At 41.8% G+C, this 27973-nt stretch overlaps 1 protein-coding gene across 3 annotated transcripts; it reads right to left on the reverse strand.

Annotated features, from left to right (window-relative positions):
- Window positions 1–9557: 9557 nt before the first annotated feature.
- LOC307077342 (prolyl 4-hydroxylase subunit alpha-2-like) lies at window positions 9558–25490 on the reverse strand. Of its 3 annotated transcripts, none has more exons than XM_079738731.1 (15): window positions 25390–25490; window positions 19240–19335; window positions 18522–18618; window positions 17675–17826; window positions 16797–16934; window positions 15558–15797; window positions 14288–14484; window positions 13926–14102; window positions 13315–13385; window positions 13047–13146; window positions 12489–12542; window positions 12118–12183; window positions 11767–11835; window positions 11217–11313; window positions 9558–10281 (listed from the first exon to the last, which is right to left on the reverse strand). In XM_079738731.1, exons 2-15 carry the CDS (start codon window positions 19319–19321, stop codon window positions 10211–10213), a joined length of 1611 nt encoding a protein of 536 aa, XP_079594857.1. In that variant the 5' UTR covers window positions 19322–19335; window positions 25390–25490; the 3' UTR covers window positions 9558–10210. The 3 variants fall into 3 exon arrangements, 2 of the variants coding, with proteins under 2 accessions (XP_079594857.1, XP_079594858.1); XM_079738732.1 differs by lacking the exon at window positions 12118–12183 and adding an exon at window positions 12243–12302; XR_013811935.1 differs by lacking the exon at window positions 9558–10281 and having other exon boundaries at window positions 11243–11313; window positions 12118–12302.
- Between the last annotated feature and the right edge of the window lie 2483 nt (window positions 25491–27973).

Raw genomic sequence — 27973 nt, forward strand, 5'->3', positions numbered from 1 at the left:
TAGGGGACTGTACATAAAAACAGTTCGATTTTCCTAAAATTGTTGCCAACATTATCAACATCTTCTGGTACCATCTTTGGTTGGAGATAACTGGGCTTAGAAGTCTTTTTAATAAGAAATGTGTTAGCAGCTATTTCAATGATTAAACAAGGTCCAAAGATAGTAAAAGGCTCAACCTGCTGGCTGGTTATTTAATGATGATGGTTTAATGATGGTTATTTAATGATGTATATAACATGATTAGTAAAGGTTGTGATGTTTTTTCCTTTTATGCCGATCTGAAACCAACAACTGTACTTTGTTGATTTCTGTTCGGGTGAATTGAACATACACAACGTCAAACCACCTTTTTGCTTTGAGAATATTGGAAGTAGGTGCACTCTCATACTATGTAAGCTGTGTGCGTCTACAGAACATTGAAGTCCTGCCTTGACCGAGTCGGGCTCGGACAGATGTGTGACCGAGTCGGGCTCGGGCAGATGTGTGGGTCTGAAAGACACTGGTGATCAGTTGATTAAAAACACGATTCTGCCTCTGTGGTCTCCACAAATGTAATTAATATCCGTACAGAAAACCTCCCTATCATCTTGAATTTATGTATTGGGGCCAGCCCAATTAGATAATCAACAAGGCCAATTCACAACCCAAGCAGTTTCTCCTCTTCCCTCCCCCGCTCTGCTTGGGAATGGCGAAGGCAGCGTGTGTACACAGAGCGCTTATTTAAAGGGAAGCAGAGAGGAGTTGGACGCAGAAATCTTTGGGTTGACAACGGTCATGACGGTTAATTGATTTTAATTGCCAGGTCAGACCATTATTACAAATTCGGCACAGCCCTAATAATTAAAATTGCATGGAGGAAGCTGTTCTATTGTCAAATGTGTTAATAAATATCGTAAAAAAAAAACTATAGTCAAAAGTAGACTATAGTCAAGTTACAAGCACTAACAATTGTTAGGTTAAGCCATTCCCCTACACAACAATGATAGCGAGGATAAGATGCTACACAATGCTAAGTAGGGATGGGAATGATCGATGATCGATCATTGATCGTGAAGAATTTAGTCGATCACGTAATATTTTTATCGATCAAAAGGAGGTTGTGTCGCATTGTTTGTGATTGTTTGTGAACAGAACAGCCAAGCCGTTCCTTGGTTCTTATTGGAATTGGAGTACAGATTTTGTCATTTTGAATTGTTTCCAAACGTTTAAGAGCAGCATAGGCTAATTGTTCGGCTATTACGAGCGCCGCATAGGCCTACTTTTATTATTATTTTCGAGTAGTTGATCACCTAAACTGGCTTGTATGATTATTTTTGGCAATAAGTTCTTATTCCGAAATACAGATTTTGTCTTTTTGAATTGTTTCCCATTTTTAAGAGCTCATTGAGAAAAACATGCTGTATTTTGTATTTCTATAAATGGATTTTTTTTATATAGCCTATAGAAAAATAACGATTAAATCAATAATTGTTATCGATGATTGATCAAGGAAATTTCTTAAAATGCCAATCCCTAAAGCTAAGTACTATTTTCAAGTGCAAGGATGTACAACAACATACAGAATGATATACAGATCCAACTGTGCCAGCCTGTTAAAAGAGTGCAGATGTACCATCAACGTGGAATAGCGCCTCCTATATGCTCAGGAGGCTGAGCAGAAACATGTTGGGTGCATGCTGGTCATTTTGAACTGCCTTCCACATTGACTGCCCACCAGTGGACACCGAACGAGAATATAATGAACTTGCAAAGTACATTTGAAGAGTTAGCCCACGAAATAAGCTCCTTAGCAAAGATGGATTAGCCTGTATGGATAAGAGATTTCGATATGAATTGTAGGTCATTATGGATTGGCCTTTGGAGTAGGCCAACCTATATTGGCCTATATAGACCTCTGAAGAATAAGTCCCGCCTCCGAGGCTCCCGGTTCCATCGGTCAAATGTCTATGGGAAATAACATGGGGTTTTTGAATGATCGTACATAACATACTCTGTGGGTGGTGAGGAAGTAAAAGCTGCATCATGTTTTGAACTATACACTTTCTCCATCTCGTTTCCACTGGGGTTTTCGGTTGTCGGTGCCATTAAAATAGTAAGGATTATTAATGCTAACCGGGAGCTAGTACTGATCTGCGCAGACTTCATACGTCATGAAGTAGGGAGGAGGGAGTAGATGATCTTGCTTGCAACCAGTCACAACTTAACGTGATGGACTTTTCACGCGTGATTTTAGTGGTCTATAAAACTTAATCGCTAGCGAGGTTCAGCCTTTTTTTCCACGACTTAACTTTTTGGTTTGACCGTGACAAGAGTTTGTTGTTATTGAGATATAATCGATTTTACACATGAAAGAGCAGTGTTGGTGCCACTTCCGTAGGCGGGCTCTGGTGCCACTGAACTCCATTTCGGTGAAGACAAACTATGAAACATTGCTGCTGCTATGCAACCTTGACTTGGAGAGTCTTGACGTCCTAAGTCTGAGCAGATCCATGTTAGCATAATGCTTCTTCATAATAGTTAACTACTTTAACGGCATCGATAATTCAAAACCCCAGCGGAAACTAGATGAAAAAAGTGTACAGTTCAAAACGTGATGCAGCTTTTACTTCCTCACGACCCACAGAGAATGTTATGTACGATCATTCAAAAACGCCATGTCATTTCCCATAGATTTTTATTTGACCGCGGAAACCGGGAGCCTCGGAGGCGGGACTTATTCTTCAGAGGTCTATTGGCCTACTTCCACATTTAATCGGTGATCGGTTGATCGCACCATAAATCTGGCTTGTCCAAAGTCCAACCCACCATCAGATTTCATAGGGCCCTCAGCTTCTGATTGACAGCACAGACCGTCAATCAGAAGAAAAAAAAATCATAAAAAAGTTCTGAATTTTTCCTTTAACCGCATGGCAGCACTAGTCTAACTCTATGGGCTCTGTGATCTTGCTGTGAACCCCTTTTATTTATGCCATGGCACCTGTAAATTAAAAGAGGATAGTTGACAGTGAGGGCCGACGCTTCCTGGAGATGTGTAGATGTGGACACACTATTTAATTTCACCTACACATATGTATTCCACCTACGTGACATTTTACACATCTCAACCACTGCCCTCAAACCAGACCTGACCAGTCTACTGGAATCCAGATCTCAGTATCCCCCTTCTCATTAGTATCAGTAAGATACCTGTTTCATTCTGAAATTCTGAGTGTCTGAATGATAACATCTGCCACTATTAACAGTGAATAGCCAAAAGTGCAGTTATAAATATATGGACTTGTACTTATGGCCCTTGTTGTATTAGACTTTTGGAAAAGTTTTGGCTAATACTTGCTGGTTTTGATTTGTTAAGATTTTTAAGATTGTTATCAACTTTATGGAAGTTTAAGGTATTCCACACAGTTTGTTCTGTTATCTGACCCCAGATGTGGAAAAAAAGGATTTATTTATTTTTTAGATTTGTTTGTGACTGAGTGGCATTCATTTGGTTATATTACAAGAAAAAAAGATTATGAAAATAAACATACTGTCAAATTTGGCCTTCTAAAAAAAGACACCCCTGCCATCGGTTAGCGGTCCCGCCTGATAACTTAAGCATGATCACAAAGCATTAAAAATAGCGTGAAACATAAGATTAAACAGAATTACTGTTTCCACAAACACGGCACTTTGCTAGGCATAATATATATTTTTATCAAATATATTATTGTTGTTTTAACCATCATCAGTTATCAGCAGATAAGATATGATGTTTACAGTCTTGCTCTCACTGACAGGTCACCCAGTACGACTCTCAGCCTACCCTCATGCCCCAGTGACAACCCCAGCAGTAACACCCATCACCCCGGGGCAGAAGAGGTGGTTGCCCGCCAGAGTGATTCAAAAGCTATGGGGACAGACTATGACCAGCTAGAGGTTGTATGGACAGGTCTACGAGGGGAGAGGGATGTTCTAAATAAATAACAATGCGGAAATTGAAAAGCTTGAACCTACTTTTATAACTGAAATTAAATGTAGTTTATTACAAAGAGATTAGAAGAACCAAAAATAAGGTACCGTTGGGAACAGGTACCGAATTTGTTTCTGTACCAAAATTTCATCAAATGTGAATGGTATTCAACCTTAAACATGATAAATAATTTAGAATGCTAAATGGAAGGGTTGCCATTTCTCTAAAACATGGGTGAAGAATATGAAATTTGGATTGGTAAACGACTTTAGATTCCAGGATACAACTTTTGTATGGATAATATGAAGGATTGTTATTCTATAGCTTTGTTGCTTTGCAGAACATAATTGCTTCTGCATCATACATTAATAGACATTGGTAGACTCAATGTTTAGCTTTTTTATTTGTTGTTTGCCTGTTTGTGTCTTTTAAATCCACACTGGTATATAAATGGGCTAGTGATGGTCTTCCGAGAGAGAGATCCTGACAAATAAACAACCCACTGTTCACCAGGTTATCTCTATGTAGACCTGACCTATTCCCATGTTTGTGTTTGTAGGCTTACTTATTATTTCGCAGTTAATCATGAAGATGAGAGCAGAGTTTTGGTGCCCAAGTAGTGGGCTAATACCTCTATATTGACGTATCGATGTCTACAGCATGACAGAATGCTAAATATATTTGAGGAAACACGAAATAATTTAAATAAAATAAAAAGCTGTGATGAATGACAACAATATGCTATTTGCTTCATAACATAAAGGCTACCATAACATAATAGCATAGGCCTACTAAGCAAATGTCAAGGGCTATCTGTAGTAGCATAAGCGACTAGCTTATATTATGAAATATCTGTAGTGGCATCCCTCAAAGGCGTAATTACATCAACTGTTTGCTTCTAGAGCCCATCTGTGAAAGCACTGAAAGCGTAAACAGGCTATACACAACTAGCATTTACGCTATAGGCGACTCTAGCGAAATACAATAGAAGATGTGTTTAACATGTTTAGCATTGTATTAGGTGTGCATCAATCGATTAAAATGGCTTAAATGCAGTCAGGCATTTCTTCACGTCATTTCCGAAGGGCTCGCTGTGCAGGCCAAGAGCATCCACCTCCGACTGACGGACACCATATCATGCCGCAGGCCCAATTCATGCTGTACATTTACAAAATAGCATTCTTTGTGCACTCTGACCATTTGTTAAGCAACGGCAGCACTTTATCCCCATTCGTTATTTCACACCAACGCGACAGTAGATTAGGCTATAGATCATGGCCTACCACAGATGATACATTCGGCTCAGGGAAAGGCCCATTGGTCCCACTTTCATTCAAGCCCTGGCATTTGGGATTGAATCCGCATCCACTAAAATAATTACAACTCGAGATTAATAGGGGAAGTGCTATAAAGCGTCTTACCTGGTAATCGATGTACATCATGTATGAAGTTCTAATGTGTGTAACACCGTGTCCATCGCATCCGGTAGCACCTCAGCATCAGCAGCACCCGAGCGCAAGGGCTGTGGTGGAGAGGAGGTGATGCTGCCGCTAGACCCCGCCCTCCCCGCCGTGCAGTGATATTAGCTCATTGGTTACCTCCTGACCAGCTGTAGCTTGAATGGTGGTTCTAGTGCAAGTTAAATGTCCGCATGTATCTTTTAGCAGACGGATTTATGCTCTCGGCGAATCCGGGTCACGGCGCCATTTTTAGTTCGGGATCTGTGGAGTTTATTCTCAACAAGAAAAATGACGCCTGTGTTTCCCTGCGAAGAATAACCCCAAAGATCATCAACTGCTGTGTCTCACTAACTACACAACACGACGCAGGTCAAATCTATAAAATAGTCCATCCCAACAATCATAAATGGAACAACTGAAATGTTTGATTCGAAAATATGGCATTAAATATCCTCAAAAGCAATACTTCTTTATTTTTGTACAGAAACACATACACAAAAAATAAGTATCTATCTATAGATCTATTTATATAGATATAGGCGCAGTTTAGGTTGGTTCATGTTGCTCACTCAACCTCCTAGTGGTCACAGCCAAAATAACGTGTGGGGGAGAATTCCCCATAACAATAACAAAGCTTATCGGAGTTAAGTGACTGCTAATGCTGGAGTGCTGATTTGTACACGATAGTCATCTTTCCCCAAGAAAGGGAAAACAACTCCCAACAGATTTATTTCAAAATAAATATAACGGTTTAAGGATCATGGTTTAAGCTCATATCAGCAGTTGTTCAGATTGAAGGCAGTCAATGAGGAATCTAGGTTGGAGAACAAGTGCATTGCATAACAGCTGTATAACAGACATTTCAATCAAATAAATAAAATAAGTATCAAATTAATAAATAATGCTCATATGGCAAATAAAATGTATTCCAAGGAATCATATGGAGCACATTGAAGTGAAAGGAGCAGTCCTTTCCGCAATCAGCATAGCTGATTGGCTAGCCAATTCTGGCTAACCAATTCTTTTTTTTTATAAAGTGTCTATTCTTGACTGACCCGTATTTGTTGGCAAGCAAGCCGTTGGTACCTTTTAGTTATGCTGAAAACCTACCTAAATTAGCTTTGGTTGATATTAACATAGCTGATCCATAAATTGTTACCCTACTCCAGAGTCCCTCATATGGAAGCAAATAAATGCAATAATGTTTGGAATTTTAAAAGCTATTCGATTTTGGATACGTTAACACAACTGAATTAATTAGTTTCGAATTCACCTGTTTGAAATTCTAATATTGCATTTCAAGTTGTAGCATTCAAAAAAATCAATTTTCACTAATTCAGGTACAAAAATACCTGAATTACTTGTGTATATTCGAAATGCAATCTTCATTACAGGTATATTATAGGCAAAGCAACACTAACAGCAATATACCTTGCAACACTAAGAATGTAGGAATAATCGAGTATATAACAATGTGACTTTCTACAGGCCACCTAGGGGGCTGCCACACACCACCAATGTGTTTATTTTATTGGGCACAAAGGATGCAGGTTGGTGATGTTGATGCTGGTTCATTAAAATGTTTGCAGAAGATTATACCTGGCTGGTGATTTCTCCCTGAGATGATGGCTGGTTTAACCTGTGCTCACTGATTGCTCAATGTGCAACAGGTGTGCAGCCTCACCCAGCCCCAGAGTCCAATCAGAATTGGCCAGGTGAAGCTGCTTAAACCAGCTATCATCCACACACACTCCGACAGTATATTTAATTGACAAGAGATTGTGATCTCTGACATTTATTTGGCAAACAGCCTTACCAACACGGCCAGATATGGTAGAAGGTGGATTAGTAGGCCTACAACAAAGACCACTCCACAGACCCCTTGCCAACTGGTCTGTGTGGGCGACCTTGCTCAGTGGGCAGACCACTGGTGGATACAAGTTGTATCCACCAAAACGGTGGAGCTTGAAATCCATCTCCAACTCTCTGAACCAGTCCAGTTGATTGGGTTTTACGCTAGCCAATCAACCCAGTTATGGTTAGGGTAACGGTATGGTTAACGGGTTAGGGAATGGTTAGGATTAAGCGTTAAAGTGTAAGTAAACCCACTGTTTTAGCTGGAATTTGAACACCATGAGCTTAAAAGTGTTTTTGAAGAAATGTATAGGAAGGAGTGGGGCTTGTTACTACCCACAGCAACTTTGTGATACTTTTTTAGCATTATCTTGTATGATACTAAAAACCTTTATGAGCATTATAATGAGCATAGCTATACATGAATATGTGATATGCACCACACAATGTGCCTCTTAAGCGTCTTATACTAAGAAGCTTAACCTTCACTCGGACGCAGAGATAAACCATAAATAAACCGTCGCTCACAATAAACTGTCGAGTTCCACACATCCCGTAGCGGTATACTATACGTGTTCAGAAAACCTCTCGGTGGTGATCATCAAAATCAACGGCTGTCAAGAATGAGCTCCACACATCCGCACATCCACATACAGGCTGTACTATATTATACATTGTACATAGTACAAGTGGCCATGAAGCTAAACCCCGTCTCAGACCCTGCATCCAACCGCAGCAAAGAAAGAGCTTGCTCTCCGAGGCTATAGCTAGATGCTACTTAAACTTGTAGTACCAAGTTGTATTAGTCGTTTGGGGAGTTGCTGGGCCTGAGAGAAGGGTACGGATGGACCTAGAGATGGACTATGTCCTGCTCCACTGATTGAAGCAGTGAGGAGCCTCTCAGTGAATTTTGCTACAACCTCTTCTCTGTTCTCTGTCAGAAGTCATTTGGCCCTTTCCTGATTAGGTGTAGTGCTGTCCAAATACTAGCCTCAGTGGCGGCCGGTCAGTAGAGGGCGCTAGGGCACGATAGAAACATTGCTAGTCAGGGCAACCACTAGACAATCTTGCCACAAAATATTTTATTTTGTGTCAGCATAGATTAACATTATATAAGCATAAATGTAGCATATCAGCACCCTCAAATTATCACCAGACTCTACTATGGATGGGTTCTTTAAGGAGACTAGCAAGAAAGGGGAGCATGAGTTGTCAAGGGGGTATTGAGAAAGAGCTGGGAGCATCGACGGGCTTTCCCCATGCTTTGCACCAACGATAATATCAAACAAGCAGCATTTATCGGAGTATGAGACTAATAAAGGACATAACGACCTTCTATGTTTTTACGAGTAGATAACGTTGGAATAACCTGATCTTGGGTTTAGTGATACACGTACAAAGTTTGACCGACAAGGTGTTGGGTTTTACAGTCTAATGAGGTCTTTAGACTATTGTATTGGGGAAGAAGAGAAGTAAAATAGAAACTCGTCAGAACCACGGACAGCGCTATGAGGCGCGCAAATATAAACAGATGTTGAAAGTGCTGAAAAATAAACACGAGCATTAACAATATTTCAAATAGAAAACAGCATGCCCTGAAACCTCGCCAGCTACACATAGTCTGCATAAACCCCATCAAACAAATGATGATTTAACTGCACAACATACAGCATTATTTCTGCCAAGATAATAATTGACCTAACATTTATGCCCTGTTGGTACACTTTGTGTAAGTCCTAGACCCGAAATGTTGTATTCTCTAAAAGCAGTTCCAAAAACATAAATTAAGCAATATACTATCATTAACCTGTCAACAAATAGAGAAAAAAAAACATATTTGTATGTATATAACAAGAAATTATTCCCATTTTCAGTATTAAAACATAGCAACGATAATATGTAACAGACAAGGCACATAGACAACTATATACAATTCAATTGTTATTATATTATATATATTTTTCAACCGTTTATGGTAGACTTTTTTGAACCCAGGGTATATACACTAAAGTGTTTTGAGTGTCCAGTGCCTTTATAATTTCTCCCCATATTTTCACCTGAAGAGCATTTCTGTCAGATTAGCTACACACTGGACTTCACCCGTTCCGTTTCATGGATTTAAGAGATTAAGAAACCTTGAATGGAATAGCATTCCTCCTGTGTGTTTGTGCGTGTGTGTGTGTGTGTTTGTGCACAGACACACACACACACCAATTTAATCAGATAAGATTAAAAATAATAAAGCATTCAAAAGTTAAATTACATTGTTTGAGATAGAAAATATTTATCAACAGTCAAGTCAAGTCAAGTTTATTTGTATAGCACATTTCATATGATATACATAGACTCAATGCGCTTTTAGGAGAAACATAGAAAAACACAGTGTAATCATTTCAAAACTTCATAAATAAAAAGGGCATGGACATATGGTAAATGCCATGATACCTTTTTTTTTATATTTTCATTTTCCAATTCCTTCTAAAATCCTCCTAAAAGTATGATTACGCTTAACCTTATATCCTTGATTTTTGGAAGCTTGCAAAAGCCATACCAAGCTTTTTGGTTGGGTAAAAATTAAGTGAGATGTCACACATTTTACCTGATTTATGTCTGTAGAGAACAATCTACTACAGAACACAATTGTTTTATTCGGTATCAAATGATATGACTATTGCTGCAGTAACACAGGTTATTCACAAAGGTGCATGTAGTGTTGGGCGAGTTGGGTCATTCTTACATCATCTATGGCGGCTGCTCCTAACTAACTTCCACATCATTGGAGAGAAAAGGGTTAACAGGGTCAACAGTTACTTAAAACATAAATCCTCACACTTGATTGCAAACATAAAACCTTGTTATTTATTTTAAAGTGTAAGTGTAATCAACATGAACCTTCAGTTTGATTACACAGGTAATCAAACTGCGTAACAAAGCTGTTATGGCCTATTCAGTTTCCTGGTGTCAGGCCACAGGGTCTTCTGAACTCTTGTCCTCTCTCGTGAATCCATTTGTTTGACACTGTCAACAGAGAGACACTCAGTTTCAACTGGGAGAATTAGAGTTAAAGTTAGAGAGAGCGAGAGAGAGAGAGATTTTCAATCCTGGCGCTTTTTCCATCATTTTAATAAGAATAATAACTGCTTTCTTGGCTATACTAGAATTTTTGGGCAGGAAAATAATTTGCTTTTGAAACTTCTACTCATTCCTCATTCACACATCAACATTAAGTTTCTCCTCGTATTTCTAAACCTGAAATGTAAGTATTAGGATTAACAAGATGTTGATATAAACGTCTAATGCTGATAATATAGCTCATGTTGAATCTATATCAACAACTTATGTAAATAAAGCTTCATGATTCATAAGATGTTGATATAAACATCTAATGTTGATATTATATAGCTTATGTTGAATCTATAGCACAATTACTTGAGGTCTTTATGAAACTGCTACAGAAACTATCCATATTTGGAACATTAAGGGCGGGAATTGATTTATATAAAATCCACTATAACTTTTTAATGAAATAGAACTGGGGACTTCCCAAAAGGTATTATATGCGTTTATATATATATATATATATATATATAACAGTGCCACCATTTCATTCTTCTGGGAGAAGCTTGAACAAGATTGAGCTAGTAACACATTTTGTGTTTGGAAATCCCCAGATCTCTAGAATGCATTAGCTCAAGTTGGCTTGCCGAATCAACAGGGACGAGAAAGCATCCTCATTGTTCGGCCGTTAGGCTCCTCCTACTGGCTTGGGCAGTAAACTACCATTTACCAAATGGTACCAAAGTGAATGTTCTTACTCTTGCCTGTTTTCTATAACAGCGCATAGTTGCGGATTATCCCTAACCTAAATTTATGAATCACAATATGGGAGCATGAAGTTATATCAACATCTTACCACAAGGTGTACATATTCATTCATCAGAAGGCTGACTCACCCCACTTGTTTCCTACCAGTACCGGACAGGCAGCGTGTCTGGTCCTATAGTCGCCCTCCCCACTACTAAACAGGTTGTACCAAAACACTGCCGTCCCCTGAGGAGAGAAAGATAGCCATGTGACGTGAGGACCGATGCTAGGAGTTCCGAACGTTGATGTTGAACATTTTGAAAAATGGCAGATTTTTTGTGGAAATAATAATTATTTTATTTCATCATTTATTTCATCATTTATTTTTTATAAAACATTACAACAGTCGTTTGCCCTCGAATAATTTCACTTTCCAACGACAAAGAGTACAGTTGTTCTGCTGAGTTTCAATCCAATATGTGACATACTTTCGTTGTCGATTAACGAGTATTATTAACGAGTGTTGAAGCCGAAATTTGGCCAGGCTGTCCACTAGTCCCATCAGCATGGGTCTAATCATCATACCTCCCACCAAAACTCACCACCGGCCTCCGGTGTCAGCACATCAGGCGTACCTCCGTGCAGAAAGGACCAAGGAATGGGAGGAAAGTACAAACTGAACATGGTGCTATGCCTTACCTTCCTGGGCCAGATCGCCGCTCCAAAGTCGGGAAAGACAGTAGCTCCACCCGCTTCAACATCGCTCATCTGTGGGGGAAATATCAAATATAACACTTTAAAATAGGGCGATTCAATTGAAGAGTACCGGAGGGTTCTCTGTGTTCCTAATGGAGATTTCATCCCTTTGGTCTTTCCATGGCCTTTAGGGCCTGGTCTAATGTGGGCATGTCAAGTAGAGCTTTTAGACTAAAACAAATCCATCCCGACTATTAGTAGATTAGTCATACATTTCCATTGGTACATTGGTATCTATGCAGTTCTTATTTAGTGTTTACTTTCTTTTTTTATGCAGATTATGCACATACTTACATAGTTCAAAAAAGTTGCCACACGATTTCCAGTGCCTAATCTTTTGAAAGCATCAGGCTCATCTTTCTATGAAGATAAAAACACACACAAACACACACAAACACACACACACTCAAAGTACTTACATAGTTGAGGTAAGTGGCAAGTCTATTTCCATCGACCAAGAGGTTGCTGTCAAAAGTACGCTGCAACAGACGTTTATAAACTTTTAACCAATCAATGTTAAAAAGATTATACTTTTTTGTCCACCGTTAGGCATTAAGTAACCCAGATCTAGTCTCCCAAATCAGACTTTAGAATAATTTCTAAAGTTGAATGGCACGCACACACGCACACACACACTGACACACAAATAAATAAATAAAACTCACTCTGGAGAAGTCAAAGTGTGGTTCGTACTGCCCTCCAACTCCATAGTTCGCCACCTAGGTTGGTGCCATGCAGGCAGACAAAACCATTATGGTTTGAAGCAGCTGAAGATAAGATACGTTGGATAAACAAATGACAATGGCCTTGTTTGCACATGCATTTTGAATCTCTCTGCAAATCATAAATTGAAAACAGAGAGAGGGAGAAAAAAAAAGAGAGAACATCTGTCCATCCAAACAGGCGACTCAATTGTATAAGAGATGTGGGCAACCCTCCTTAAACCCCGCTCCGGAAGTGGTGTATACTATCATTGGGTCTTGAAGAAGATATTGGCAAATAACTGTTGTTTCTTTGGTGGTTGTATCTTATCATCTTTTACAAGGTCATCTTACAATACAGAACACTTTCCTTCACAGTTCTGAATTGTAAATCTACAGTCAATGTTCAACAACAACAAAGACACTCTACATAACGATGCCTTTAATTCTGCAGTGAGGTAATCAATTACGAATGGCATGACCTTGAGTTCAGTATGGCTGACATGCTGACGATGACCTCACCTGGAGTAACTCTGCGGTCTCGACAGTGAGGCCTGTGATGTCTTCTATCCTCTGGTTGACTCTAGCTACCACAGGATCATCCTCCCCTTCCAGCCAAGCACTGGAGAACACACACACGCACACTAGATATTCAAAAGCCTAAATCAATAACAGTAACAAACAACTAATACAGTTTAGACAAAATAACTAATAAAATACCATAGTACTACTCAATAGTACCGTGAAAATTGCCCAGCATTTGAACTGACAATAGCTTTGAATTAGTCACCTTTTTGATACTCTGTAGTTTGCTGTTGTGAGAACACCTGTTTTGGGGTCTCTGACTGTGGCTCTAGCAAGCTGGAATCAGGAAGAACAAAAGCAGAGGAAGTAGCTGTTAAACTCAACAGAAATGAGATTAAAATAAACAATAGCAAAAAGATAGAATGCCTTTTTTGTTGCTGGATTAGAATTTTGACCTCTTGGTTATAAAACAGTCTTTTAAATCAGTTATAAATGTCTTAGAAAAACAAGAATATATACGCCTTCCTTTAGGCTTGTTGCTCAATCCATCAGAAACACTTGAAGACGGATGGATGACTGCACCAGCAAGCAATATATTCTACTATCCATGATCAATTACTTTTCGTGCTCTGGCTTGACCCTTTGCAACAGGTCAACAGGGGGGTCACTGACTGGCTGGTACTGACTGGAGACTTGAGAAGGTGCCTAGCCCCTGTATATAGGGGTAAAAGTTAGAAGACATGTATCTAAACACCCTGTAAGCCGCTTCGGATAGGATCACCTACTCAGTGACTTCTGTATGGCGTTCATGTTAGTGTCACGGCGTCTTTACGCATCGCAGGACTGAAGGGTCTGCGGCGTTCGGCCTTGGCTCACGTTGGGCTTGGCGAGCTGCTTGATGGTCTCGATCTCATCGTGGGACAGGGCGTTGAGGTAGCGCACGATGCGCGGGCTGTCCCACTCGTCCTCCTCCATCATCGGCCTCAGCAGCAGCCGCGGGTTCCTGTTGCCGTCATGGTAACGGCAGAACAGGCCGCTCCGCCTCTTCTCTGTCTACAAAGCAGTAGTTGAGTTTAGTAGTTTCACGAGAAGAAACTACTGTTTGGGGCGAAGAGATATTTGAGATTCCCTGCTTCACTGTTGAAAACTCACAGGTTTTTGAATTCAACCACTCCATCTTTCTATTTTCCCTACCATTTCCCGTGCTTTGTGATCATGAACATGAATCATTTCCTCACCATTTTGACCCCTTCCCCTCTGCAGAGGGCCTCGTAGACCTCCCTCTCCGGCAGGTGGTCTTTAGGCCTGGCATAGGTCCCGATCTGGATGGGCTCCTCGAACGAAGCCAGCTCGGACTGCTTCACCTCCGTCAGTTGCTTGGAAAGGAGCCGCTCAAAGTATCGCAGGTTCGCCCCCGCCCTCTGGTGGCCAGAGTCTGCAAGCACAGATTCAAAGATTGAATAACAGACTGGTGACCTCAACAGTCAATGCACCTGCATATAACCCTAGGGCCACCAGGGGCCACCAGGCGTCTCCCTGTCCCTAGGGCCACCAGGGGCCACCAGGTGTCTCCCTGTCCCTAGGGCCACCAGGCGTCTCCCTGTCCCTAGGGCCACCAGGGGCCACCAGGTGTCTCCCTGTCCCTAGGGCCACCAGGTGTCTCCCTGTCCCTAGGGCCACCAGGGGCCGCCAGGTGTCTCCCTGTCCCTAGGGCCACCAGGCGTCTCCCTGTCCCTAGGGCCACCAGGTGTCTCCCTGTCCCTAGGGCCACCAGGCGTCTCCCTGTCCCTAGGGCCACCAGGGGCCACCAGGCGTCTCCCTGTCCCTAGGGCCACCAGGGGCCACCAGGTGTCTCCCTGTCCCTAGGGCCACCAGGGGCCACCAGGCGTCTCCTTGTCCCTAGGGCCACCAGACGTCTCCCTGTCCCTAGGGCCACCAGGCGTCTCCCTGTCCCTAGGGCCACCAGGGGCCACCAGGCGTCTCCCTGTCCCTAGGGCCACCAGGGGCCACCAGGCGTCTCCCTGTCCCTAGGGCCACCAGGGGCCACCAGGTGTCTCCCTGTCCCTAGGGCCACCAGGGGCCACCAGGCGTCTCCCTGTCCCTAGGGCCACCAGGCGTCTCCCTGTCCCTAGGGCCACCAGGGGCCACCAGACGTCTCCCTGTCCCTAGGGCCACCAGGGGCCACCAGGTGTCTCCCTGTCCCTAGGGCCACCAGGGGCCACCAGGGGCCACCAGGGGCCACCAGGGGCTACCAGGCGTCTCCCCGTACCTAGGGCCACCATGGGCCACCAGAGGCCACCAGGCGTCTCCCCGTACCTAGGGCCACCAGGGGCCACCAGGGGCCACCAGGCGTCTCCCCTACCTAGGGCCACCAGGGGCCACCAGGAGTCTCCCCTACCTAGGGCCACCAGGGAACACCAGGCGTCACCCACGTACCTAGGGCCACCAGGAGTCTCCCCTACCTAGGGCCACCAGGGGCCACCAGGGGCCACCAGGCGTCTCCCCTACCTAGGGCCACCAGGCGAAGCGTCAGCTCGATGGCGCGCGGCAGGTCGCCCATCTGGTAGACGGAGTAGCTGAGGTAGTCCAGGACGGTGGCCTTGGAGGCCAGGGCGTCCTCGCCCATGTCCAGCTGCCGCAGGGCCTGCTGCATCCACAGCACCGAGTGGTAGTAGTCGCCGTCGTTGTAGGCCGTCTTGCCCATGTCAAAGCAGTCGTCCACCGTCAGGAGCACGTTGGAGTGGAGCCCTGGAAGGAGGCCATGATGGGAGTTTCAAGGAAGCTGTTTCTCTGAATATGCAGTATGTAGGAATATACTGAGAGGGTTTGTTGTTGCGTGTTTTTTGTGGTTGCCATATTGTTACCAAGGAAATATTGAAGAGAAAAAAAAATTGGACCTGGTGATTTGTTTCTTCATCCCTTAATGGGTATAGTGAAGGAAAAAAAAATCTTTTGACCGTGTGTGTGTGTGTGTGTGTGTGTGTGTGTGTGTGTGTGTGTGTGTGTGTGTGTGTGTGTGTTTATGCGCGCGTGTGTGTATATATAGAATATCATTCATTAAAAGATCCTTATCAAAACATACATAACCTTGCATTTCATTATCAATTTGTCAATTAAACACCAATCATACACAATTCAGTAAAAATCCTCGACTCTTCTGGAGCTGTACTGTTAAGTGTTTTACATAAGGTTTTTTGTGGCACTGGGCAGGTTGAGATATGTTAAGACGAACCCTAGCAGATAAAGGATAAATGAACGCTCGGGCGCATGCACAATGCTAAGTATCCAAACACACGCATCAACCGAAAGCTTCACGGCAAAACTCAGACAAACACAGACATGCAGGACCATGGCTGATGACAAGTACTGGAATTTTACCCTAATCAGAAATCAGAAATGCACCATTCAGCTTTTTTGTATAAAAGAGTATGTGTACACACTGTGTTACCTTAGTTTCCTGACAAGTTTGCTAATCTCACTCACTCAGAAGCGCCAATCAGATACAAGTGCAGATGCCCACATGCACACAAGCAAACACACAAACACACACCAACAACTCTGGCAGGATTACGCCTTTCTCTCCCTCCTAACCGTGCTGCTTTTACTCCCCAACACGCTGGTGTTACAGGAGGGTCATCCCCACTGTCTTCTCCACAGCATAGCTTGGCAGTGATCCAGGTGAGTGATTTTTAGCATCCTGGCCCGGGAGAAGCTCTCAGGGCCAGCTGTTGCATGAGTGAGTGCTACCTGGAAGCTTGCCCCGGGAGAAGCTCTCTGAGTCCAGCTGGTACGTGTCCTGGAGCCGCATGAGAGCCTTGGCAGCCCCCTTCTCGTCCTCCTCGTCTGGGAAGAACGGCCTGTGTGTGGATATGTTGGAAATGAACCCTGCAGGAACGAGGAGAGGACAGTTGAATAAACAAAAAACATCAAATTGTTGTGTTTTGGAGGCAATATGGGATCGATCCACATGTGTAGATAGAAGGGACACATGTGATAGTGGCACCATGGAAGGTTAGATGTGGCCATGAGCTTCACTGTGTCGGCGTTTCATTTATTCTTTATGCCAGTGCACCAGCATTGATTGAGCAAATGATAACTTCTCTTCTCCATATGGTTGCAGGCGGAGGTACGTGCATGGAAGCCCATGGAAACCAAATGGAGCTTAATTCATACACTTGTGTTAACCCTGCTATAACACCAATCAGCAAACAGCCCATTGAATGTCCGTGAACAGATGAGAGAGGCAGTGAGAGAGAAACAATTGAAAACTAAACATTGTGAAAAATAACACTGGAAATGTAGTGTTTGATATACAGGCAGGGTTTCACTCAACTAGAACTGCCATTGAAGACTTTAAATATTATGAACTGCACATTCTTGGTTGACATCCCAATCACTGAAAGAGCATTACAGGAACCACACAAAATGACTTGTTTCTATATACCACCACTGCATAACCATTAAGACATGTTGAGGACCGAGCAGAAATACTTAATTAAATATTGGCAGCTTGATTCTTTCACACGAACACGGACACACACACACACACACACACACACACACACACATGCACACACACACACACACACACACACACACACACACACACACACAGTGGTGTGTACCTTCAGAGGGGTCTTGCAGCACCAGGCTCTCCAGTTGGGACCACTCAGTGTGGAGCCTCTTCATCAGCTTGTAGGCGTTGACCGGATGGGCCAGGAAGCCCTCGGGATCTGAACTGGAGACCCGCGTCAGGGAGTCCAGTTTGTTGGCCCAGCTAAGAGAGGACGAGGTTGACTTTAGTATTGCTGCAGATTCCTCCACATCTTTAGCAGAATACGAGGGCAGAATATAGGAATCAGAAAGGGTATTAGACACATAGTCAGTTTTATGTTTTTGATTTATGTTAGTCTTAAACCAGAAAGTAAATCTGCACGCTGATTATTGCATTTTGCAGTGCTCTTTCTAGTGCTAAGATTGCTGTTGTTGTTGGCATTCCCCGCCTTTCTGCTCAACCCTTTTCAGACTTTAGCACAGTTGACCTTGTACAGCGCCCCTTGCTTGACTATACTTTAGTGCAAACGCATTCTGGTCATCTCGTTCAGTGGCAAATGTGAGCTTAGTTTTTATTCACATTTACACTGTGAAGTCATTGTTTGAGCTAATGACACCAAACTTTGCTCTTAAACTCTTGAGGCAGATGACCTCTATAAGTTTCCAGGCCCTGGATCAAGTGGTATTGCTATTGATAGAATATGGCACAATTAGGATTTCCGCATAAGTTGGCTATTTTGAATTTGATCAAAAAGCATGTCAATAGATAGAGCATGTGTACTCAATTTTGGATAATTTGCACTTAGGTTTTATTTATCTAATTTCCAAAATTGTCTTCCAGAATTTTCTTCAAATCCATGGTCTCGGCCAGTCTGATGCCGCATTGCTGTGGTGGAGTTTGATGTAGTGACCTCTGACCTTTTCACTGCAGCCAGCTTGGACTCCTCTGCCTGGATGTACTCCTTTAGGGACTGCACTAGCTCCTTCTCTGTGTGGATCAGGTCTGTCATCTGACCTGCAGATAGAGGGAGAGGTGGAGAGAGAGTGGTAGAGGTAAAGAGAGAGACAGAGCCATAGGCAAGATAAAAAGTGAAGAACGTAATGGTGGATGAACATGGGGAAGCATATATTTATAATGTGATTGTAGACCCATCCTCCATGCGTTAACCAGGGTGGGATGTATAAGTTTTAGCCTGGGTCCAGATGGGCAGCTCGCTGCAAACCTGCTCAGGCTTTTGTATTATTGTTTAAGTATTTAAGTGTTTATCCAAGACATAAAATTGCGTCACAGACAGGATGCAGAAAAGAGACAAACAGCATCTGCTGGCCATAGTACCACGTCATCTGATGCCCCAAGTCTATCCGTAGGCTAGCTTTTTGGTTTCAGCAGTTGCTCATGTAGCAAGGAGATCACATGTAGATTGGCCATACTCCCAGTCTCAGGACATGCTGCTAGTGATTTATTTGACTGTTTCGTATATTGCTGTGGTTCATATTTGTTTCGCTATTCTGCTGTGTTTTTAGTATTTATTTACTGATATCTTATACTATAGCTGCTCTTTTTTATATATTTATTTTGTTAGTGGATAGATATTTGTTATATATACATATATATATTAAGGGTCGCCCAGCTTACCTATGGAGGTGAAGATGTCTTCCTGTATACTCAGAGAGCAGCAGAGCAAGGTCCAAACCACAACAGACAGCAGCTTCCTCATGGCTCCTCTTCAACCTTAAAAAAAATCAATTTGAATTCATTTGATCACTCATAGCATCATGTCATTACTTCTGGGAGGGCTTCATATAACGAGTAGGGATAGCATAAAACTCTTATGCTATCCCTGGTGAACTCAAGGACTGTCAACTTAACTGCAAAGCTGAATGGACTGCTGATGCCCTGTAATGTTTGATGCTTTGATTGTTTTTTAAATAAAAGATTTTTTAAATTATTTTATTTATGTAACCTATTTATTCTATATTCATATACTATCATATGCTCCCGTGCCATAATGGGGGTCCTGAGAGCGAATTTCGTTCTCCACGTGTCTAACATGTTGAATGACAATAAATGAAACTTGACTTTACTTTATATTGACAATTTACATCACTAGCAACATATTAACAATAACCACTTAAAGGGGCAGTGAAACCAACATTGTTTTGTTATGTATGTTTTAAACCTGGTTTTACCATATTGCCGGGTTAAAACAAACAAAAAAACGACCTCTGAAATCGAGTGACCACAGGGTTTCCAACAAAAAATTACAAAAATCCGAGGGGAAAGCCTCCAAGGAAAGAGGCAGTCGGTAAGTGTTGGGCTCTCCTCTACATTTTGAATAGTCAAATCATCATACGGAGTCGACCCAAATTCTCTGTCAAACGATCATGGATTTAACAAAATAGTAATTATTTGCATTATATTAACCCAAACAAAAATGTCATGGCGGCTACAGTAGGACAGATTGGAGATTTGGAAGGAGAGCAGAAAAGACTGAGCAAGCTGAAGTTCTCTGTGATAAGCCGCTGACTGGTTCCCCTCTGCGTAGACCACCTACGCTAAAAGTAGCTGAGAATATAATTGTCCCAGTGGCGCACCACAGCCTCACATCCTTATTATCCCAGCACCAAAAATGGTGCAGAATAATCAGTGTGTTGTATACCAAATACAATCTTATTCTGTAACTGGCACGCAGTTTGAATAAGTGATCATGCAGAACACATTTGGACTCTTAATTAAAGCTGCATTCCCCTCACATTAACAGGAGCTAACTCTGCAAGTCAATGGAAGTGGCTCACATGGATTCACGCAGACCGACAACCCCTTCTGGACGGCACAGGGAAAACAAAGAAATAGCCAGATGGAATGGCAGGACGGAAAAACCAAACACGCATGACGAAATGTTGCTATGGTGATGGCGTATTCCTGCCAACGTCCACAATAATTGTATATGGTTTGCTGTCTGCCGGATTCCATGTGATGCTTCGAAATGAAGTAGTTTTCTTTTTTGTTTGGATCTCTGCACGCATCTAATATTAATTAAAGTGAGATCAGTAATTACAGAACCACTTATTCCATCAGTTCACAACTCCACCTTTGGCTGAAATGAAGCTCATCGAACTCAGCATACTGATTCAGTTCTTGCCGGACATCCTACAGCAGAGTGCCTAGATTATTTATTACAAGAAGCCTCTCGTTTGTCATCTTGAAATTATTGTATTGTATGTATCTTCTGTCTTACTTTCTCTCTCACACACACCCCATGAGCCTGACTATTTCATGCCGACTGTTAATATGCTGTATGAATCTGAGTACATTTATAAACACTCTGACTAAGGCCCACCTTGTGTCACATTAAACTTTTTTACACTGCCAAATATGCCCGTTTTATGCCCGCCTTTTACCGGCATGGTCTGCTCATTTACACTGACCAAGGTTATATACTGGCTTGATTTCGCACCCCAATTTACCCTCTTGAATCATCTCTGATGTTGCTGCGTTGTCTTTGTTGTCTCTACAACAGAGACAACGCAGCAACATCAACATAAGGAGTATGCTAATTATTCTATAGAGGTCTACTCTCCGTGCTTAGCCCCACCTGCTCCAATGAACCAAGAAAGCCGGCTCCATGACAAAGGCGGAATATACCCCCTCGGATTTACACAGGGTGTGCCAAGCTGCGACTGTACCGGCTTGGCAGTGTAAAAATCCAGTGTAAAGATTCCCAGACCTGCTACGCTTAAAGCAATAAAGCAATGAACCAAACCAGAGAACACAGCCACATAAGATGAAAAAATGTAATATTAATGCAGGAAATAGTTCCTAGCTGTTTAGTAGGATTTTAACAGCATTACATAGCCTTAAATTGCAACTCTTCATACTTTTGGCAACTTACTAATAACTAAAAGCCTTACATATTGGACACCCCTAAGGGAATACAAACAAGGCTTAGCGTTAGAAGCAAACAACCAACACGCGCACATATAAGCACACCTTGCCAAAAACTGGTTGAGACAGAGCCAACAGATCAATCCCCGGTCTCCTGGCCCAACCAAGCTCATTCAATCTGGCCCTAATCATCCTCCTGCAAAATTGTCTGACTCATTAATTCCCTCACACTCCACGTCTAGCTGGTGTTTGGTGAGCGTTCTGGCGCCGATTGGCTGCCGTGCATCACCCAAGTGGGTGCTACACACTGGTGGTGGTTAGTGAGGTCCCCCCCTTCACTGTAAAGCGTCTTTGAGTGTGAGAAAAGCGCTATATAAATTCAAACAGGGTCCAAAACTAACTTTTCCACTTACCAGCCAGGCTGGCTGGTAAGTGAATTTTTTTACCAGCCAGGCAGATATTTTACCAGCCAACCAAATAAAAATTGCTTTTAAGTGTTGTGAATTGCTATCAGTATTATTTAACATGTCATTTGGGTCTAATATGCGATTCTCAATCAATATTTTATTGTATATGCACTAATACTAGTAGCAATGTATGTTAAAATATGAATCACTGTTTCTGATTTTAGCTCAACCAGACTGCAACAGCCCTATATAAACATGAATATCTGACCAGTGGTGGACAAAGTATTCAAAGACATGACTTAAGTGAAAGTTCTTTTTTTTTAATTCATGTAAAACCATAACCGTAACCCTAATATTCATTCTTCCGGATTCCACCTACGAAAAACACCGGTCACATACAAAGCGGGGAACATAGGGATGACCCCGTTAGATCGGTCTAGCACACAGTCTATACATTATTTTATCACAGGGAGTAAGTTGTAACGTTACGATGGATGGTTTCCATTTGATAACGAGCGAACGAAGCCATAATATTGATAACTCAGAACGACAACTCACTTCACTCAGTTCAGACAACTATACGCTCAATATACAACAGTTAGGAACCAATCAGATCGCTTGATTTATGCCACCCGTTTTATATATATATATATATATATATATAATTGGTAAATTACGTAAATATATATATATATATATATATTTACGTAATTTACCGTTAAAATATTATTAATATATTCGGGCGCAAACAATCCCAGAATGCACTCGCCCGTGATGTGGGCGGGGCGTGATGTCACGCCCCGCCTTCCCGCAGGCCGCAGCGAGACGTACTTGGAGAACTCTGCTGGAAAGACACGTTACTCTGTCAGGAAACTAGCAGTTCTACTGGGCGCGCCAAACAACACCAATGGGTACGCTGAATGGTGGCATCACGCGCTTACGTGCCAAAAGATCGTCTCTGCTGAAAAGACACATTACTCTGTCAGGAAACTAGCAGATACCAGCGTCGTTCTCCTCCAGTAACGAAAAATTAAATTTTCGCCGGTAAAAAAAATAATAACTCGCCAGAGTGGCGAGTGGTCTTAAAAATTTACCAGCCAGAGACAAAATCTACTCGTAATTGGCGAGTGGCGAGTGTTAGTTTTGGACCCTGAATTCAAACCATTATTAATATTATTGTTATTATTATTAATCTCTCAGAATGAAAGTTTAAACACAAAATAATTGTCTCAAGACTTCATTGATATTATTACTGAATATGCCATACATGTTGGATTACGCAACCTAATTTCCAGCCAATCAGAACAAGAACATGTTTTCAAAAAATCATGAGTTTCCCAGCCGGTGCTCTTCTGAAGAACATTCCTGCTCTGACAAGAGACAAGCTTGCCACGTATCAGACAGGGACACTCAGTGGAGCCAACAAACTGAGTATGCAAGTGTGAGGTTCCTTGATAGATTTATAAATCGTATAAATATCGTTTTTGGTCTTTAAATTTTTGGTGGCTCTGTCCTGCAAAAAATAAAAAAATCTGTTGAACCAAGAGCGAATTTTTTTGTCAGACACAATAGTCACTGTACATGTTGTACGGCATGGCCAAGATTACAGTTTATTTATGTTTCTCGTATTGGTCTGAAATCGTATTGATCTGAAATGTATCGGCTCTCATTGAGCTACTGAGATTAGGAAGCAAGAAAGGGGGAATATTGAACATCCAACTGAATAAATCATCGTGGATATCATTGATTGAGTTGCTGTCCGTCTGAAACAACCCAAATATATGAAATGCCTCTTAAACAAATAAATCTGATTTTACGATAGGCTATAATATACAACTAAATCAGCAATACAAGGCTGGGTGTTGTAGCATCATCGTGTCAAGACGAGCGAGTCATCATTTAATGGTGTTAAAGACACTCCTTCAAGATGGATGCCCAGTTGGAAATGCAAATGCGCTGGGCTGTCACGCCGAGGAGAACCGTGGCGAGCCAGGCCAGTATAGTAAAGTGGAAAAACGTCATGACATATAGCGCCAGGTTGGATCTCTGTCTGGCCAGCTGTAAATGTCACATATAGTATAACGCTACGGTGTGTGGCGCATTTCATACAACATCGCTCATTATAGCGCTACACAATGGCAGCACCAAGCAAGTATCACAAATTGGGATAGGATTAGGATAACGAAAACACAACAATTCTTATTATCATGGGATTATGCACACATTTAACCTTCTAATAAGAATGAGATCAATTACTTTTGGTGCTATTACGATCATTTATAGTCATGGTTTAAACAATGTCAATATGCCTTTCTAGTGTAAATAATAGTGTAAATAGTGTATGTTTGAGCCAAGTCTTATGATGCCATTACATTTTTTTTTTAGAGAGCCCGTGGACCCAAAACCATTCTCTTATTTTTCACATTTTATTTGCAATTTATCTTATATGATCCTCAACATTGTAATCTGCACAGAAATAAGTGTTACAGAAATAAGACGCCCATAAAAATCATTCTGCTGCAAAAGCAGGTGGCCTCGTGGACGACCAAGGCGCTCTGGCCGCGCGGTGGGTGAGGGCGAGTGTAGCGCTGTCTGACAGAAAGCTCTTCGGCTAAGGTGTGTGTTGATTGTGAATCGCCGTCTGAGCAACGGTTTATTTTACGTCCTCGTCCGAGTGAGGCTCAGGCTTCCCAGACACCTTTAGTATAATTACACTTCGGTGTATGGCGCATTTCACAAACAACATCGATCATTATAGCGCTCATACACAACGATGGTACTAAAAAAGTACCACAAAGTTCGCACAAAGAGTCGTAACCATGGTGATATCACGCCCACCTTTTCCTAAAACTCTCACCCCAAAACGCGTTTTTTTTTTATCTCGTAGTGTTTGAATTGCAGCTGAAACAGGGGGTTCACTGGCTCTTTAAAATAGGAAACCATGACACGGTGGGCTCCTGTCTCCTCGAGACAGTACCACAGAACAGGGTGACGTCACTCGCAGTAGTTTCGAGAAATCCAGAGACGGGAACTCCTTGATGTTCTGTAAGCTAAACTGTACTGCTGGCAGCAAAAGCAAGGGGAATACTCAAGTTTCTGTAGGCACGGAGCTTTTGTTACACCTTGGAAACATTTAGCATTAGCCCAGAACGGCGTAGAAACAGATATGCAAACAGCATCTTGCAAAGTTCAAAAACTTTCCCTTTCACAATATAGGGTTTAACCGGTCCAATACGCAGACCAGTTCATGGACATACAGATGAAAGAAAGAGCCGATGTACAACACAAAACATATGATCAACCACTTTCTTACTTGGTCATGGCTCATTACACTGACCATAATAAACGTGTTATTGCATCAAGTTTACAATATAACCATCCCAGCAGATTTAGGCAACAAAAGAGGCAAACATAAAAAAGTGCCCAGCTCATGGGCATCGGCCATGAGCTTGGTATTTGTTTAACTGTAAATAACATTCCCATTCAGTCTTACCTTCGTTTTCTGAGGAGGAATAATGTCTCACAACAAGTCGTTTCAACGCCAATCGGTTCGCCCCCACGGGTTATGAAAAGAGTACGTGCTGTCTGCTGCCACGTACAGAACCGCCGCTTACGTTGGAAGAACACACCCCGTTTTCCCCTAGTAAATGCGCAACGACATTCCTTTGCCAGGAAACATACTTTGGAAAACATAATTCACGTAAAAGACAGATTTAAGACAATATGCATGATAATCAAGTATAAGGATAAAAGTAACCTCAACCTTTGGGGCCTTAGTTCAGATGGTTTGTATTGTTGTAGAATGGAATGGTCAAATACATTCCATGCATTTAATTACTTGGATTTCTTCTATACTGTATATCCTCCACAAAACATGAATGAAAATGCCTTTTCTACAACACAATCTACTACAATCATTAAGGTACATGTATCAATGCTGCCGGTCACGTTTACACGCTACTTTACATTTCACAGCTGGGTTGGTTTGTCCGACGTACGCGTTTGATTTAGACTAGTTAAGTAGAAATTCTTACTTTTAACCTTAGTTAATTACATTACATAAAAAAATAAAAGTAAAAATAAAAAGCGATGGTATCAGGGTGTCATCAACCTGAATGGGCTAACTATATATTTAAAAAGTAAAAAGTATTAAAGTAGCGTTTTGTGGCGAGCATCTTTAGTTTCTGATGAGATATGCCATTGCAGTACACTTTTTTTTTTGCATCACAGGTAGTGAACTGGCCATCGGGCATACCGGGAGAAATCCCAGTGGGCCGCCGCATCGGTCGAAATCAATAATGTGTTTCCCATGTCTCGACAAGTGTTTGCGAAGGTAGGCTACTCACCCCTTATAGGAAGTGTGTCCCCAAGCTTCCAAGCATGGACATATGATAGCCAAATAATAGACTGTTGTACATTAGCTATAACTTTTTCAAATGATTTTGGAAAAACATTTGTTCACTTTTGTTTTCCAGTAGACCAAGTTAGACATTCTCAATTTATTTCCATCAATAATGCGAAGTTTAGTGGCATTTAAGCATTTATTTTGATAGCTGAGCCATGTGTTACATTGCAAAACCTCGTCGATAAAACTCAACTACTAAAACGATGGATTAAAAAACCCACATGTGTGAAATCGAAGCGTAGAAATGCTTCTCCACCCTTTCACGCGTACTCCCAGGGCCAGGGACACACTGTTTGGAAGCTAGGGCACACACTTTACATTTGGGGAAAGTTATTTTGCCCGACCCAGTCCCTCTTGGTGAGCCTGTCAATCAGGGTGTGCATGACATTGTCCTGCGTTAGTGTTCCGGGACTGGGCTCACTGGCCATTCTCAACAATTTCAGTTAATGCGCGTTCACTTTCTAGACAAAATGCAGAAGTAGCGCGCAGTAGTGAGATTGCCAATGATAACCAATGACAAGAAATAAAGGCGGGGCCGAAGAAATTTCTGTAGGAAAAAAAAGAAAAGGAAGCTTGCATGACACCATGTTTCCCCAAACGTTCTCTTAGGGCCAAATCACTCTGCCTGGCTCTTTTGGAGGGCCGGCCTTTTCTGTAACAATAAATAGGATTGTTGGTCTACCTGGAAAAGAAATGTATATGCAATTTTTACAATGGTTTATTTTACATTGACATGGCATATTGTCAAAGTTGTATATAAAACAATATGGAGTTAACTAGAATAAAATAAAATTCCAACGATTATCATTGTATTCAACCATTTTAGTGGAAGTAGTGTCATACATTTTATTCAACCATGGTAGTGGAAGTAGTGTAATACATGAGATTTGATAGTGAGGAATATTTTGAAAATAGGGGGGGAGCCAAATGTACACATTGAACAGCACATATTTTACATTTCAATCAGGAAAAGAGCTGCAAATCTGCAAAACAGAAAAGCTGGCATGCATGTATATCCATATATCCTTTAAACTACTATATGCTAGCTCATCCAAGTGTTTTTTATACAGTTATAAGGGTTGAATTCTGTGCACCCACAGCTCCAGCACACCGCCTCAAGTAGGCCCTCTACTGACATCAACCTGAAGGGTCCCCAGGAAGAGGAGACTCCTCTTATTGGCTGGAAACGGGCAACCAACGCCTGACATAAACCAAAATGCTGTTTTGGACACCCATGTGTCGTTCAGCTATTCCTACATGACAAGCAGAAACATTTAAGAAATCATACACCTAGATGTCTTTTGAACAATAAACAAACCATGCTTTCTTGTTAGCGATGGAGTTCATTCAGACAGAGAGTCTTCAGGTTTACAGAAGAGAGATATTTGACAGGGACAAAAAGAAAAAAGGGCGATGCTCCCAAGACAATCAAGACATGATGAAGGTGATCTTGGAAACCCAGTGAGTAAAGTGGGAGAAAAGTCATGAACAAGCACTACTTGATCCTTTTTTATGAGATCTTATTTCCATTCAAAGCACATGTCTTAATCATTGAAAATTTAAATGTGTCTGGTGCTGTATTACATTATACAGCACCAGACTAGAGAATAACAGTTAAACTGCTTATCACCAGATGAAAGCAGGTGATAAAGAGGGTAGCCAAGTCAGGTTA

The sequence above is a fragment of the Pollachius pollachius genome (genome assembly GCF_949987615.1).
Source record: "Pollachius pollachius genome assembly, chromosome: 6".
NCBI classification, from domain to species: domain Eukaryota; kingdom Metazoa; phylum Chordata; class Actinopteri; order Gadiformes; family Gadidae; genus Pollachius; species Pollachius pollachius.

What these genes read in the sequence shown, in the direction of transcription:
- LOC307077342 (XM_079738731.1), bottom strand. Translation starts at nt 19,321, where the DNA reads ATGAGGAAGCTGCTGTCTGTTGTGGTTTGGACCTTGCTCTGCTGCTCT. An exon ending in AGACCGCAGAGTTACTCCAG is followed by an intron (nt 12,543 to 13,046) that starts GTGAGGTCATCG and finishes GCACCAACCTAG; the next exon opens with GTGGCGAACTATGGAGTTGG. An exon ending in TGGCAACTTTTTTGAACTAT is followed by an intron (nt 11,836 to 12,117) that starts GTAAGTATGTGC and finishes TTTCCCCCACAG; the next exon opens with ATGAGCGATGTTGAAGCGGG.